At 36.9% G+C, this 13,572-nt stretch overlaps 1 protein-coding gene across 5 annotated transcripts in view; it reads left to right on the top strand.

The window, feature by feature from the left end:
* The window catches only part of Hgsnat (heparan-alpha-glucosaminide N-acetyltransferase), a 72,961-nt gene continuing 59,389 nt past the window's right edge, over window positions 1–13,572 (top strand). For 2 of the 5 annotated variants that reach the window (XM_048792875.1, XM_015507494.2), the window contains exons 1-2: window positions 1–63; window positions 6,649–6,770. In XM_048792875.1, coding sequence (XP_048648832.1) covers window positions 45–63; window positions 6,649–6,770 — 141 coding nt within the window. In that variant the 5' untranslated portion in view covers window positions 1–44. Of the gene's footprint in view, window positions 64–6,644; window positions 6,771–8,653; window positions 8,721–13,572 lie in introns of those variants that run through there. The other 3 variants (XM_048792877.1, XM_048792876.1, XM_048792878.1) reach the window with 3 other exon arrangements.

The following is a 13,572-nucleotide window of genomic DNA, read 5'->3' as shown; positions in this document are numbered from 1 at the left end:
CCGTGACTGGAAGGCGGCGGTGGAGGGGCGTTGCCTGAAGTCTAATGTCCGGTGAACTTTCCGGTGAGCCTCCCTTAGGCGACTTTTACTCCTAAAGCAGTGGAGCAGCAGCTGAGGCTGTGATTTGCTGGCGCCCAGCGTTTTGCAGGGAATCCACAGTTGGGTCCGACCCATGGGAGGGGCTTTGCAGCGGGCAGGGATTGGTATTTTTGGCCTGGGAGAGGCGATAGATTCACCTAGTGGTTCCCTAATTTGCCGGCTCCCGGAACTAACTAGTGGAGAAAATAATGACAAATAAGAATTCCAGTGCTTCTAAACTCTTGGCTGAGGATCCCCAGAAGTCTAGTTTATTCACAAGCCTCTCCCCAGAGGATGATTTGATCTGGATCCAGGGATCTGTCTAGTCCACAAACTCCCTTAAGTCAGTGTTTAGGGCCAGGGGCCTAGGTAGTCCTATCACTCGGGAGGGTGAGTCACTTGCCTCTCTTCTCCCTCCTTCCATCCCCTTTTCCGTATCAGAACACAGGAGTTTGGGTGTCTTGTGTATGTGGAGTTAAGATTGCCCCCTTTCCCCAATCAGAATCTTGTAGGAGGAAGACATAATGAATTTCTAAAAAACATCTCAGCTGAGGACATTTTATATACTGACTCCCTCCGTCCGACCTCAGTCTTATTTTCCTGTACGCCCCTCCTTTTATAATTGAAAGGACGCCAAGCTATTATGTACTCTGCCCATTCACAATTTGTCAGGGACAGATCCCATCCTACGCTGTTTCTCTATATTTTAGCAACAGTTAGTAACAATAATTATTTTAGGGAAAAAGTGATTTTTTAATTTTATGATACTGGGGATTGTACACCCAGGACAAATGCTTGACCGTTCAGCTACAGCCCGTGGCCTTCATGCTCATATTCTTAGGTGTTCCATTCCCATAATGTTCCTGTGAAGAAGATGACCAGGCTTTTTGTGCCAATTAAAGCCCATATTTAGGCTGGACAACATTATTCGAAGAAATGACCTGGGGACTTAATATTACTTTAAAAAAATAAGGAAAAAATATATATAAAAACATGCTCAGCAAAGGATTGGTGGTGTATCTACATGGAAGAGCACTTACCTAGCACGGGGGAGGCCTTGGGTTTGAGCCCCAGAAGGAGGGGTAATGGTGAGAGGAAACTTCATTTAAAAATATGCTCACTGTTTTAGCTTTTTCATCACTGTGACCAAAAGACTTGATGAGAATAGTATTGAGGAGGAAAAGTTTATTTTGGCTCATGGTTTCAGGGGTTCAGTTCCTGGTCTGCTGACTCCATGGTTCTGGGCCCAAGGTGAAGCAGAATATCATGAAGGAAGGGGATGGCAGAGGAACGCAGCTCTGGACAGGGAACAGGAAGCAGAGAGAGAACTCCACTCACCAAGGACAAAGTATAAATCCCCAAAGCATATGCCCAGTGACCTGCTCCCTCCTGCCACACCTTACCTGCCTTCAGTTATTCCCCAGTTAATCCATATTAGTGGATTAATCCACTGATTGTGTTTCAGCTCTCATAAAGTAATCATTTTGCCTCTGAAAATTCTTGCATTGTCTCACACATGAACTTTTGGGGGACACCTTATGTCTGAACCATAACGCTCAGCAAAGCAGAGAGCTACAACCAAAAATTAAATATTTGGAAATATAATAAAGATCTGATTTACAATAGTACATTTATCCCTGCGTTATTCAAAGATGTCTTTATTTGGCTTATTTTCCAACCAAGGCAATGTAAGAAGTGTGTGTGTCTATGAAACAAACTCTTTTATTTATTTATTTTTTTTGGCTTTTAAATACAGTCAACCAGGCATGGTGGCACAGACTTGTAATCTCAGTCACTTGGGAGGCTGAGGCAGAATTGCAAGATCTAGGACAGCCTTGAGTAATTTAGCAAGACCCTGTAGCTCAATGGTAGAGAGCCCCTAGGTTCAATCCCCAGTATGAAGGACAAATAAACACTGCAAAAACAGACTACAAAAAACCCATTCGAATAATGCAAAAAAGTACAAAGAAATATGTCAAAAATCTCTGGTCTCATAGTCTCTATGACCTTCAACCTCAGCTGCACATAAGAATCACTTTAGGGCTGGGGCTATTGCTCAATGGTAGAGTACTCTCCTAGCATGTGCGAGGCACTGGGTTCAATCCTCAGCACCACATAAAAATAAATAAATAAATAAAATAAAGGTATTGTGTCTATCTATAAGTCAAAAATATACTTAAAAGAAAAAAAAATCACTTTGAAAGGGTTGTTTTTGTTTCTGATTGGGCAAAGATTCTGACTTAACTGGTCTGGAGTAGGGCCAGCACATTGGAATTTTGTTGTTTTTTCTTAGAGCTTTCCTGGTAATTCTGATGTTCAGTTGGGACTGAGCCCCTCTGCATATTCCCAAGTGACATAATTAGTAATGACGACAATTAAGAGCTTTCAGAGTCTAAAATTCATATGGAAAATCTAAGCATAAAACAATATTCATAGAAATTTGAGTAAAAAACAAAGTCATTCCACTATGAAGGTGGACTATGATGGTGTTTAGAAAAATTACAGAGGAAAAGGTGAACATGAAGTTAATTCTAAATTTGAAAAGGAAAATCATCAAAACTGAATAAGACAAATGAAAAAATGTTTTAAGACAATTATGACAAAGATGAAAAAGGATTTAATATTGTTGTTATGTACAGAAATTCTACAAATACTTAAGGAGACCCCGGGGGCAAAGTGGTTAAATATATAATCCAATAACTCACATGAAAATATTGATGTTAACATCTTTTTAAAAATATTTATTTTTTTAGTTGTAGTTTATTTTACTTATTTTTATGTGGTGTTGAGGATAGAACCCAGGGCCTTGCACGGGCTAGGCGAGTGCTCTACCACTGAGCCACAATCCCAGCCCTGATATTAAACATTTGGAATACATACTTAAATTTGCTTGTCATTAATCAAAGTGCTATATCCTATTCATGAGTCTGAAATGTGAAGTAAAAAAATTAAAAGGCTAATCATGACCAGCTGCTAAGGAATGGTGTGCTTCCTCTCAGGAGGCTGCTAGGTACCTGGTTAGATTGACTTCACCTGAAATCTTGGCTGCTAGTAGGTGGTGACCTCAGCAAATTGGTTGATCTGTCTAGGCCTCAGACTCCTCATCCCAAAATGGAGACCTGTTGGGTCTCTTAGTGTGTCCCTATAGCCTAGCTATTCAGGAACAGACTAAGAACTATTTCAGTGGACTATTAGGGCCTGGCATACATTAAAAGCATAGTTATTGTGTTGTCTGGGAGTTTATAATCATTGCAGTTGTCATCGTAAATCACTAAAATTGAGAGGAATTTCAAAATATATATCATAAGCTATTCAAAAGGGGCTGTTTTTTATTTGTTTTTAGATATACATGACAGTAGGGTTAGGGTTAGGGTTTGACATACATACATGTGGTGCAACCCATTACAATTTTGATCCTATTCTTGTGGGTGAACATAATGAGGAGTTATACTGGTTGTGTATTCATGGGCATAGAAAAGTTATGTCTGATTCATTCTATTGTCTTCCCTGTTCTTATCTCCCCTCCCCTCCCTTTGTTCTCATTTATCTAATTTAATGAATTTCTATACTTCCCCTCCCCCCTCTCTTGTTATGGGTTAGCATCCACATATCGAGAGAACATGTGACCTTTGGTTTTTTGAAATTGGCTTAGTTCACTTAGCATGACCAGTTGTATCCATTTACTAGCAAATGCGATGATTTCATTCTTTATAGCTGAGTAATATTCCACTATGTATGTATACCACATTTTCTTTATTCATTCATTGGTTGAGAGGCACCTAGGTTGGTTCCAAAGCTTGGCTATTGTGAATTAAGCTCTATAAACAATGATGTGGCTGTGTCACTGTAGTATGCTGATTTTAAGTCCTTTGGGTATAAGCCAAGGAGTAGGATAGCTGGGTCAAATGGTGGTTCCATTTCAGATTTTCTAAGGAATCTCCATACTGCTTTCCAGAGTGGTTGATCCAGTTTGCAGGGAGGTGAAATCTCAGTGTAGGTTTTGCTTTTTTTTTTTTTTTGGTGCTGGAGATCAAACCCAGGACCTTGTGCATGCAAAGCAAGCACTTGGGGATATACCAACTGAGCTATCTCCCCTGCCCTCTCTCAGTGTGTTTTAATTTATATTTCTCTAATTGCTAGAGATGTTGAAAATTTTTTCCTTTATTTTTTGACCATGTATATTTGTTCTGTGAAGTGTCTGTTCAGTTGTTTTGCTCATTTGTTGACTGGGTTATTTGGTTATTTGGGTTTGTTTTTTTTTTTGGTGTTAAGTTTTTTGAGTTCTTTGTATATCTTGGAGATTAATATCAAAGGCTACTTTTGATTAAAAATTAAAAAAGTGAATAGGACTAGGGATATAGTTGTAAAGTGCCCCAAGTTCAATTCCCAGTAATGAGAAAACACAAAACAAAAAATCAAACACGTATCCTAAGAACATATTAATTTCAGATGTATCTAGCATCATTTCTTAAACTATAAAGAAATAGGGAACAGGTGTTAGAAATTAAGTTAAATGAAAAAAGAAGAAACAACCTATAAAAAAATTTTAAACAGATGTTCCCAATCCTAAAGAAGCTCCAACTGTAACTTGGATCATTCTACTGATCATTTATTGAGCACTTGTTTCATGCACTGTGCCAAACATTACATATATCATCATGTTTAGCTTCTCCAACAATCCTACGAATAAGGACTCTTATGATCCCTAATTTATTGATGAGGAACTGAGGTAGGGTGGGATTCAGGTTCAAGTTGATCTAACTTGGAGTTGTACACATTTAACGTACTGTGTTGTATCCCTGGACCCAAACACTGTGTGTGTCAAAAGTTTTCCAGAAGGATACTGAAGATCAAAAAAAAATGGTGGATATGGGCTGGGACTGGGGCTGTGGCTCAGCGGTAGATTGTTCGCCTAGCACATGCGAGGCCCTGGGTTCGATCCTCAGTACCACATAAAAATAAATAAATAAAGGTATTGTGTTCAACTACAACTAAAAAATAAATATTAAAAAAATGATGGGTAGTCTTTTATTTATCTTAGAGAAGAAAAAGTATCATTGGATAATTAAGAGTTTTATCTGTGTGTTTTGTCTTCACTGAGCAAAGAAAGGGTAAATTAAGATAAAAATGATGAGGGATTTAAGCTGGTAAAGTGAAAATTTCTGAACCATTCAGATGAGTTATTGGGGAAGCCTGAAAAAGGCTTTCAAATTACAAAATAAGAGGCTAAATTGATGCCTTTCTAGTGGGGTGATTACATAGTTAAGCTTATTTTATTTTATTTTTTTGTACTGGGGATTGAACTCAGGGCATTCATCCCCAGCCCTATTTAATATTTATTTAGAGACAGGGTCTCACTGAGATGCTTAGCACCTCACCACTGCAGTGGCTAGCTTTGAACTCAAAATCCTCCTGTCTCAGCCTCCTAACCTGCTGATATTATAGGCGTGCACCACTGCGCCTGGCTGGTTACTCCTTATTTTCCTTTTGCTTAGAAGCTAGAGGGTAGATTGATTTCTCTTCCACACAATATCAGTTGGTTTAAATGAACTACTTTGCTTTAACTTCAGATAATATCAGTTCAGTTTGTTTTCCAAATTAGCAAAACATAGAGTATGCATCCTCCCCTCCATTCCCATCCCTTTCCTTCCCTCCATCCCTTTCCTTCCTCCCTCCCTCCCTCTACAGTGCTGGCCATGGAACCCAAGGCTTCATACATATTAGACTACACCCTACATTCTGAATGTCCGTCACCTTTATGTTATCCTAAGAATGCCATCTAGTAAACGGGGGCCTGTGCATCTGATACAATATCAGAACAGTGGGTCTTCCATTCAGACTGAGGCTTACATTCTAACCCTTCAAGTGTGTAATCCACTCCTGTCCCCTCTCAAATCTGTCATTGAAGTGACAAAGAGATTCAGAACCCCACACCAAAGTGATCAAGAGCTGGACTTCTCAAACTTTTAAGAATGTACAGGTCATCTAGGAATCCTGCTAACCTGCCCGTGGTGAGGTAGAGGGGCTGGAGCTCTGCATTTCTAACAAGCTGCCCAAGCTGAGCTCATAGACTGGTAACATGATAGAGGAAAGTCAGGGTTTTGAAAACATACCACTGGGGTTTAGATCATTGATTTCATTAGAAAACTCTGTGGCGATAGGCTATATCTAACTCTCGTGAGCCTTAATTTATTCTTCTGAAAAATGGAGAAAATACTTAGTTCACAAGGTTGTCATTATATGGAAACTGTTAAATTCAGTGCCTGTCTCATTTTAGCATTTGATGGGTGTAAGTTCATTTCACAGTCTTTTTGCACACTGGATGTGAATGGTGTCAACCAAATCCTTGTTTGTAGTAGAGGCATCTGTGCCAAAGGGTACCTATGTGTGTATGTGAATGCACTTGCATGCACACATACATTCGTGTGTACTGAAAGCAATGTTTTAGAGACTCCTAAAACTCTATAGAGTGCAGGTATTTGAGAAGCACTTACTGATGTACTTTTTTCGTCTCTAGCACATCTTTTGGGTTTATTTTTATTTTTTAACTTTTCTTTCTATTCTTATCAGATTTAGACTTAGATAAAAAAAGGCATGTGGAGCTGAAGATGGATCAGGCTTTGCTACTCATCCATAATGAACGACTGGGAACAAACTTGACTGTTTACTGGAAATCGGAACGCTGTTACTGTGTATGTATCATGTTCAAAGTCATAGTTTTGTTTCCCTTGGGGCTTGTTTGATATGATCCTTAATGCCCTCACATCTAAGGCCCTTTACATGTTACTTTCAATTTTTATAGGTAAGGAAACAGACAGGTTATAATAAGGAGTTAGAAGAAATGTAATCAAGGGAGAGTACCTGGGTCATCTCTGAGGACAAGCATAGTGAGAACGGTAGGAAGGTGCAAGTTGAGGGAAAGACCATTAGAGCAGGAATCTGCCTCTCTGAAAATAAAGATTTATGTATGTAGGTATGTACTTATTTATTTATTTATTTTTTGTGTGTGATACTGGGATTGAACCCAGGGCCTCATATATAGTAGGCAAGAGCTCTACGACTAAGCCACATCCCTAGTTCTTTTTAAATTTTATTTTGAGAGAGGGTTTCCCTAAGTTGTCTAGGCTGGCCTTGAACTTGTGATCCTCCTCAGCTTCCCTGGTAATTGGGATTCAGGTATACACCACCATGCCCGACTATAAACAGCTTTCCAGAACCAAAATTGTCAGTACAGGCATCAACTGAAAAGATGATGGAACATAGTACACAATACCCCTTTATTTGATTAAACCCATCGAAAAATCTATGAAAAAAAGAAGACCTGTAATAGTTAAAAACAAAAGTAGCTGAAGACAAAATTTATTAGCCAGGAGCTGTGTTGTGGTAGAGTACTTGCCTAGCATGGGGAGGGCCCTAGGTCCTATCCCTAGCACTGGGAGAAAAAGGTTTTATCAGCCTATAAAGAGCCTAAAGAAGCCTGAAAAAAAAAAAGTCAATAACAGCTGAAATTAAAGTGACAAGAAACATAATTCAGAGAATGGGCAAATTTTTTCTAACAAGATTTTAAAAGATCTAAAGTTGGGCTGGGTTATAGCTCAGTGGTAGAGCACTTGCCTAGCATGTGTGAGGCACTGGGCTGGATCCTCAGCACCATATAGAAATAAGTAAAATAGAGGCCCATTGACAACTAAAAAAAAGGTGTAAAGTCCACAGAAATCAAGTTGTCCGGTGGGGGTGGGTCAACTGTATTGATAATATATGAGATGAAGGGCAGTAAGAGTATTATTAGAATAAAAAGTAGCCAGGCATGGTGGTGCATGCCTATAATCCCAGTGACTAGGGAGGTTTAGGCAGGAGGATTGCAAGTTCAAAGCCAGCCTCAGCAACTTAGCAAGGCCCTAAACAACTTAGTGAGACTTTGTCTCAAAAGATAAAAAGGGCCGAGGATGTTGCTAAGTGGCTAAATGCCCCTGGGTTCAATTCCTGGAAACAAAACAAAACAAAACAAAACAAAAATATCAGTCTCATTGATACAAATCATGGTCAGGTAACAGACTAAAGAATCCAAAAAACAGAAGGGCTAGGAAGTAGCTCAGTGGTAGAGCAATGTGTCTGGTATGTGTGAGGCCCTGGATTTGATCCCCAGTATTGCACACACACACAAATTAGTAATTTACTAAAAGGGTTTAGAGATCATTGTGTCTAAGGAAAATGTGTAAAGGAGTGGGACAGAGTTAATTATTATAGTAAGAGAATGTCCTGCAATTGAAGAAAAAGAAACTTATGACCCTTTAAAGGTTAAGCAACCAGAGAATGATATCTGTACTTAAACTGTTTTAAATTTGAACTTTAATAATTTGGAAGTCTTTTTAAAAAAAATTAAATTTTTTTTTTTTTTTTTTTTAGATATTGATGGATCTTTTTATTTTATTCATTTATTTATATGTGGTGCCAAGAATCGAACCCAGTGCTTCACACATGCTAGGCAAGTGCTCTACCACTGAGCCACAGCCACAGTCCTATTTTGTATTTTATTTAGAGACAGAGTCTCACTGCGTAGCTTAGTACCTAGCTTTTGCTGAGGCTGGCTTTGAACTCAAGATCCTCCTGCCTCACCTACTCAAGTACTGGGATTACTACAGGTATGTGCCACCATGCCTAGCTAATAATTTGGTAATCTTTAAAAAATAAGGGTCAAAGGAGAGACAAGTATTCAAAAGAATGCAAATTATAATAACTTTATATTTAATACAACATAATAAAAATCTGGGAAAGGTAGACTGATATCTTTAAGATATTTAAAAGTGAAGGCATGCCTTAGAGACCAATTACCTAGTTGAGAATTTCCTATTCCCTTTTCTTTATCTCACTTTCCTAAAATAGAAAGACTTTTATAGATCCATAAACATAGAAAAAACATGTAGATCAGTTTTTATAGCTTGATAGCTTTTTTGTTTTGTTTTGTTTTGGAATAGGGGACTGGACCCAGGGTACTTAGCCTGAGACACATCCTCGGCCATTTTAAAAATTTTCTGTTTTTGAGACAGGATCTTGCTAAGTTGTTTAGGGCCTCACTGAGTTACTGAGACTGGCCTTGAATTTGTAATCCTCCTGCCTCAGCCTCCTGAGTCACTGGGATTACAAGGATGTGCCACCATGTCTGGTGATGGATAGCTTTAACACATCTAAAAACAATTATAATGTATTACCAAGTTCTTTTGAATAGAGAACAAGATTTAGAGAAAGTTTGTTATTGTATTGTTAGCAATGAGCAACTATTATAATGGACATAATTAAGATGTAACTGACAAAAAGACAATGAAAATTGCTCTTAAGGATACTAAATAATATTCCTTCCTTATGGGATCTGGAGGTAGGAGAATGGAAAAGAGGGAGTGGAGGGGCTGGGTTGTGGCTAAGCAGCAGAGTGCTCACCTAGCATGTGCAAGGCCCTGAGTTCGATCCTCAGCACCACATAAAAATAAATAAAATAAAGGTATTGTGTTTAACCAACTACAACTAAAAAATAAATATTAAAAAAAAAATTTAAAAAAAAGAGGGAGTGGAAGAGGAATATAGAAATTCTGTGCTTTTATTGCATTGAGGGAATTCAAAGTGGTTATCTGTTACTTTTGAATGATTATTATTTTCAAGCGTAAACAAGAATAAAAAACATTTTTTGTAAGTAGACATGCTCTAAGTGTGATAAATATAGATAAGGTTGCTGTATCTTTAAAATATTACTAAAGAAGGAAAAATATACAACATAGAAAATATATAAATGGAAAAAGAATTAAAGCAGAGGAGGGAATTCAGGGTAATTAAAACTAGAATGATTATAACAAATGCAAATGTACTAACTTCTATAAAAATAAGACCCTCAAGGGCTGGGGGTGTAGCTCAGTGGTAGAGCCTAACATGCACAAAGCACTGGGTTCAATCTCCAGCACTGGGGGGGAAAAAAAAAGACTCTCAGATTGTATTGAAAATAGTGTGGATGATTCAAAATCACTTTTGGTAAAAGTTAAACAGTTAAATATACATAATATGTTAGGGCTGAGGTTGTGGCTCAGTGGTAGAGCATTTGCCTGGCATATGTGAGGCCCTGGGTTTGATCCTTAGCACTGAATAAAAATAAATAAAGTGAAAAATCCATTGACAACTAAAAAATATACTTAAAAATGATCCTTTCAAAAACACATACAAAATATGTTAAACATACATAAACAAATATTGATAAATAAAGTTTTAAAAACCCAAACATGATATTGTACTTATAAAGAATACGTTGAAAACAGAAAGGAAATCATACTTTTTTGATGAGGTAGATGTTGGAATAAAAGGGTCCAGTCAAAGCTTTAGTATTTACATAAGTGATAAAGGAATATTAATACTAAAAAATGGATAGCCTAGATAAAAAGTCTACCAATTTATGCAAATCAAATAGAAAATAATGGTAGAAACTGCAAAACAAAGTTGTAGAGACAAATGACAATACACATTTATCAGACTGTGATAGAGCAAGCTGACTGGGGTTTAACCAGCTCAACTGAACCAGCGTGGTGGAATGAAGTGGTGAAGAGCATGGATTCCACAGCGAAAGTGCCTGGTTCAAGTCCCACCTCTGTCACGTCGTCATCATTTTCATCATCATCATCATCATTATTATTAGGTACTGTGCTTTGAGCCCAGGGACACTTTGCCACTGGGCTACATCCCTAGCTCTTATTTTGTATTTTGAGACAGGGTCTCATCTGACTAAATTGCTTAGGGCCTTGCTGAATTGCTGTGGCTAGCCTTGAATATAATATCCTCCTGTCTCAGCCTCCCAAGTTGCTGGATTATAGGCATGCACCACCATGCCTGGCCTCTGTCACTTTATATCTGTGTGAATTTGAGTACGGCACTTACTTTTACTCTGTGCCTCACTTTCTTTACTTATGAACCCAGAGGAAAAATGGAACTTTCTCCTTATGAACATTTCATGACTTAGTATACGTAAATTGAAGCAGAATAAGGCCTTTCTAAGTGTCTTTATTGGCAATAAACAAGTGACACTTATCACAGGAATTAAATAGAAAAAAATAGATAGCTCCAACAATATCTATATTTATTTCACAATAACATTGATCATATGTGAGGTCAAATGAGACTAAATAAATAGATAGCAAAAGGAGGGATTATATATCCCACATTCCTTTGCACAACAGAAAACAAACTAATGAAATAGCCATATAATATAAGTATTTCAATGAAAAATCTTTAGGTCAGGCGAAAGAAATTCTTACAAAACATTATTTCAATTTTTTTGGGTGGGAGGTGTTACTGGGAATTGAATACATACTCACAATAGTAGAATAGAGAGGATTTTACAAATGGTGAGACCTAGATTAAGATACATACAGTGACTTTTTGTGGCCAGAGGCTTTATCAGAGTTCTGCTTTATTAACTAGAATGAAAAAGGGAAGTATAAAACTGTTGGTATCAATCTCAAAGTTTTGGCAAGCAAACAATGTAATCATCTAACACAAAAAAAAGGGAAGCAATGAAAGTAATAAGTATTTGGGCTGGGGTGTGGCTCAGTGATAGAGCGCTCCGCTCGCCTAGCATGTGCTGGGCACTGGGTTCGATCCTCAGCACCACATAAAAAATAAATAAATAAAATAAAGGTATAAAAAAAGTAGTAAGTATTTAAATTAGTCATGAGAAGAATTGCGAAAAAGAGTCAAGAAATGTTTAAAACTTAAAAGTCGTAGAATTCATAAATTTAAAGGAATAATGAGAATTAAAAATATTAGAAACTACAATAAATTGGGGCTGGGGTTGTGGCTCAGTGGTAGAGCACTTGCCTCGCACATGTGAGGCACTGAGTTCAATGAGCCACCTAAAATAAATAAATAAAATAAAGGTAATGTGTGCATCTGCAACTAAAAAAAATGTATAAACAACAAAAAACAAACGAAAAAACCATAGGCTCAGGAAAAAAATAAATTACAATAAATATATCAGCTGAAATTTAAAATATTATGGTCTAACAAACATTTTTTTCCAACAAATATTTATAAGATGTTAAATTTAAGATTCAAAACCTGTTTTTCTTAGCCAGGTATAGTGGTACATGCCTGTAATCCCAGCTTCTCAGGAGGCTGAGGCAGGAGGATTGTAAATTCAAGGCCATCCTGTGCAATTTAGTGAGACCTTGTCTCAGAAAAAGAAAAAAAAAAAAAAAAAAAAAGGAAAAGAAAAAGAAAAAGAAAGAGGGGTTGGTGTTGGTGATATAGTTCAGTGGTACAGTGCCATGGGGTTCAATCCCCAGTTTTGGAAATAAAAAATAAAGAATACAAAGTATTATGACTAAAATTATGGGGAAGATAATTCAAATTACTATATTTCATCTATCAAATACTCCAAGGGGATTAAATTTAAAAAGTATACCCCACAAACTAAAAAAAGAAAAGAAAAGCGGAATGTTTTTAAATTAATAAAGCAATAGAAGAAATAAGCCAGATTAGTATGACTATCTAAAAATTTAAAACTTTAATTAAAAATAATAAAATATAACAAGATGAAATGGAAGTAGCAGAATGGAAAAATACTTGAGATGGTTAAAAATTTATTATTACAGTATATGGGGACATTTCTCAGATTAAGTTCAGGAGAACTTGAGGTCTTATGGCTCACAACATGGAAACAAAATAGCAAAAGCACTGACCCATTTCATCTCTAGATAATTTAAAATTCATTCTTAAAGTTGTGAAATAGATACCTAGTAAATGAACAAATATAAGAATTATATAAAAATCCTAGCAAGATGGGCTGGGGTTGTGGCTTAGTGGTAGAGCACTTGCCTAGCAAGTGTGAGGTACTGGGTTTGATCCCCAGCACCACATTAAAAAAATAATAATAATAAACAAATAAAATGTTTGTAATTTTTCTTTTTTTAATATTTATTTTTTAGGTTTAGGTGGACACAATATCTTTATTTTATTTTTATACGGTGCTGAGGATCGAACCCAGTGCCTCACACATGCCAGGCGAGTGCGCTACTGCTTGAGCCATATCCCCAGCCCCTGTAATTTTTCTTATTTGTGTGCTATTTGACCACTTGTAACAGGAATCATTAAAAGGATTACTTTTTATCTAGTAATCTTACTTTTGGAAATTTACCTCAGGGAAAGAATTTAAAGGAAAGAGAATCTCATGTGGAGATCTTTTAAAACAGCATATTTATATAACAAAAAACATCAAAAGGAAAAACAGAAAAGCTTTGAAACCATCCCAAGTATATACAATTATAGTGATGGTTGAAATATGGGGCATCCATTAAGTGTTGTAAAGTGTATGTTATGTACAATCATGGAAGTGTACTTGTTAAATAATAAGTAAAACAATAGGATGCAAGATTTAATGTAGGCTAGACTTGCCAATTTGTGGAGATTGTTAATTCATAGCAACAATCATTGTTTTAGTATAAAATAATTGGTAAATTTTAC

The sequence above is a fragment of the Marmota marmota genome, unplaced genomic scaffold (assembly GCF_001458135.2).
Source record: "Marmota marmota marmota unplaced genomic scaffold, marMar, whole genome shotgun sequence".
In the NCBI taxonomy this organism is placed as follows: domain Eukaryota; kingdom Metazoa; phylum Chordata; class Mammalia; order Rodentia; family Sciuridae; genus Marmota; species Marmota marmota.
Note: the sequence above shows the minus strand (reverse complement) of the source record. Positions and strands in the feature narration are given on the sequence as shown.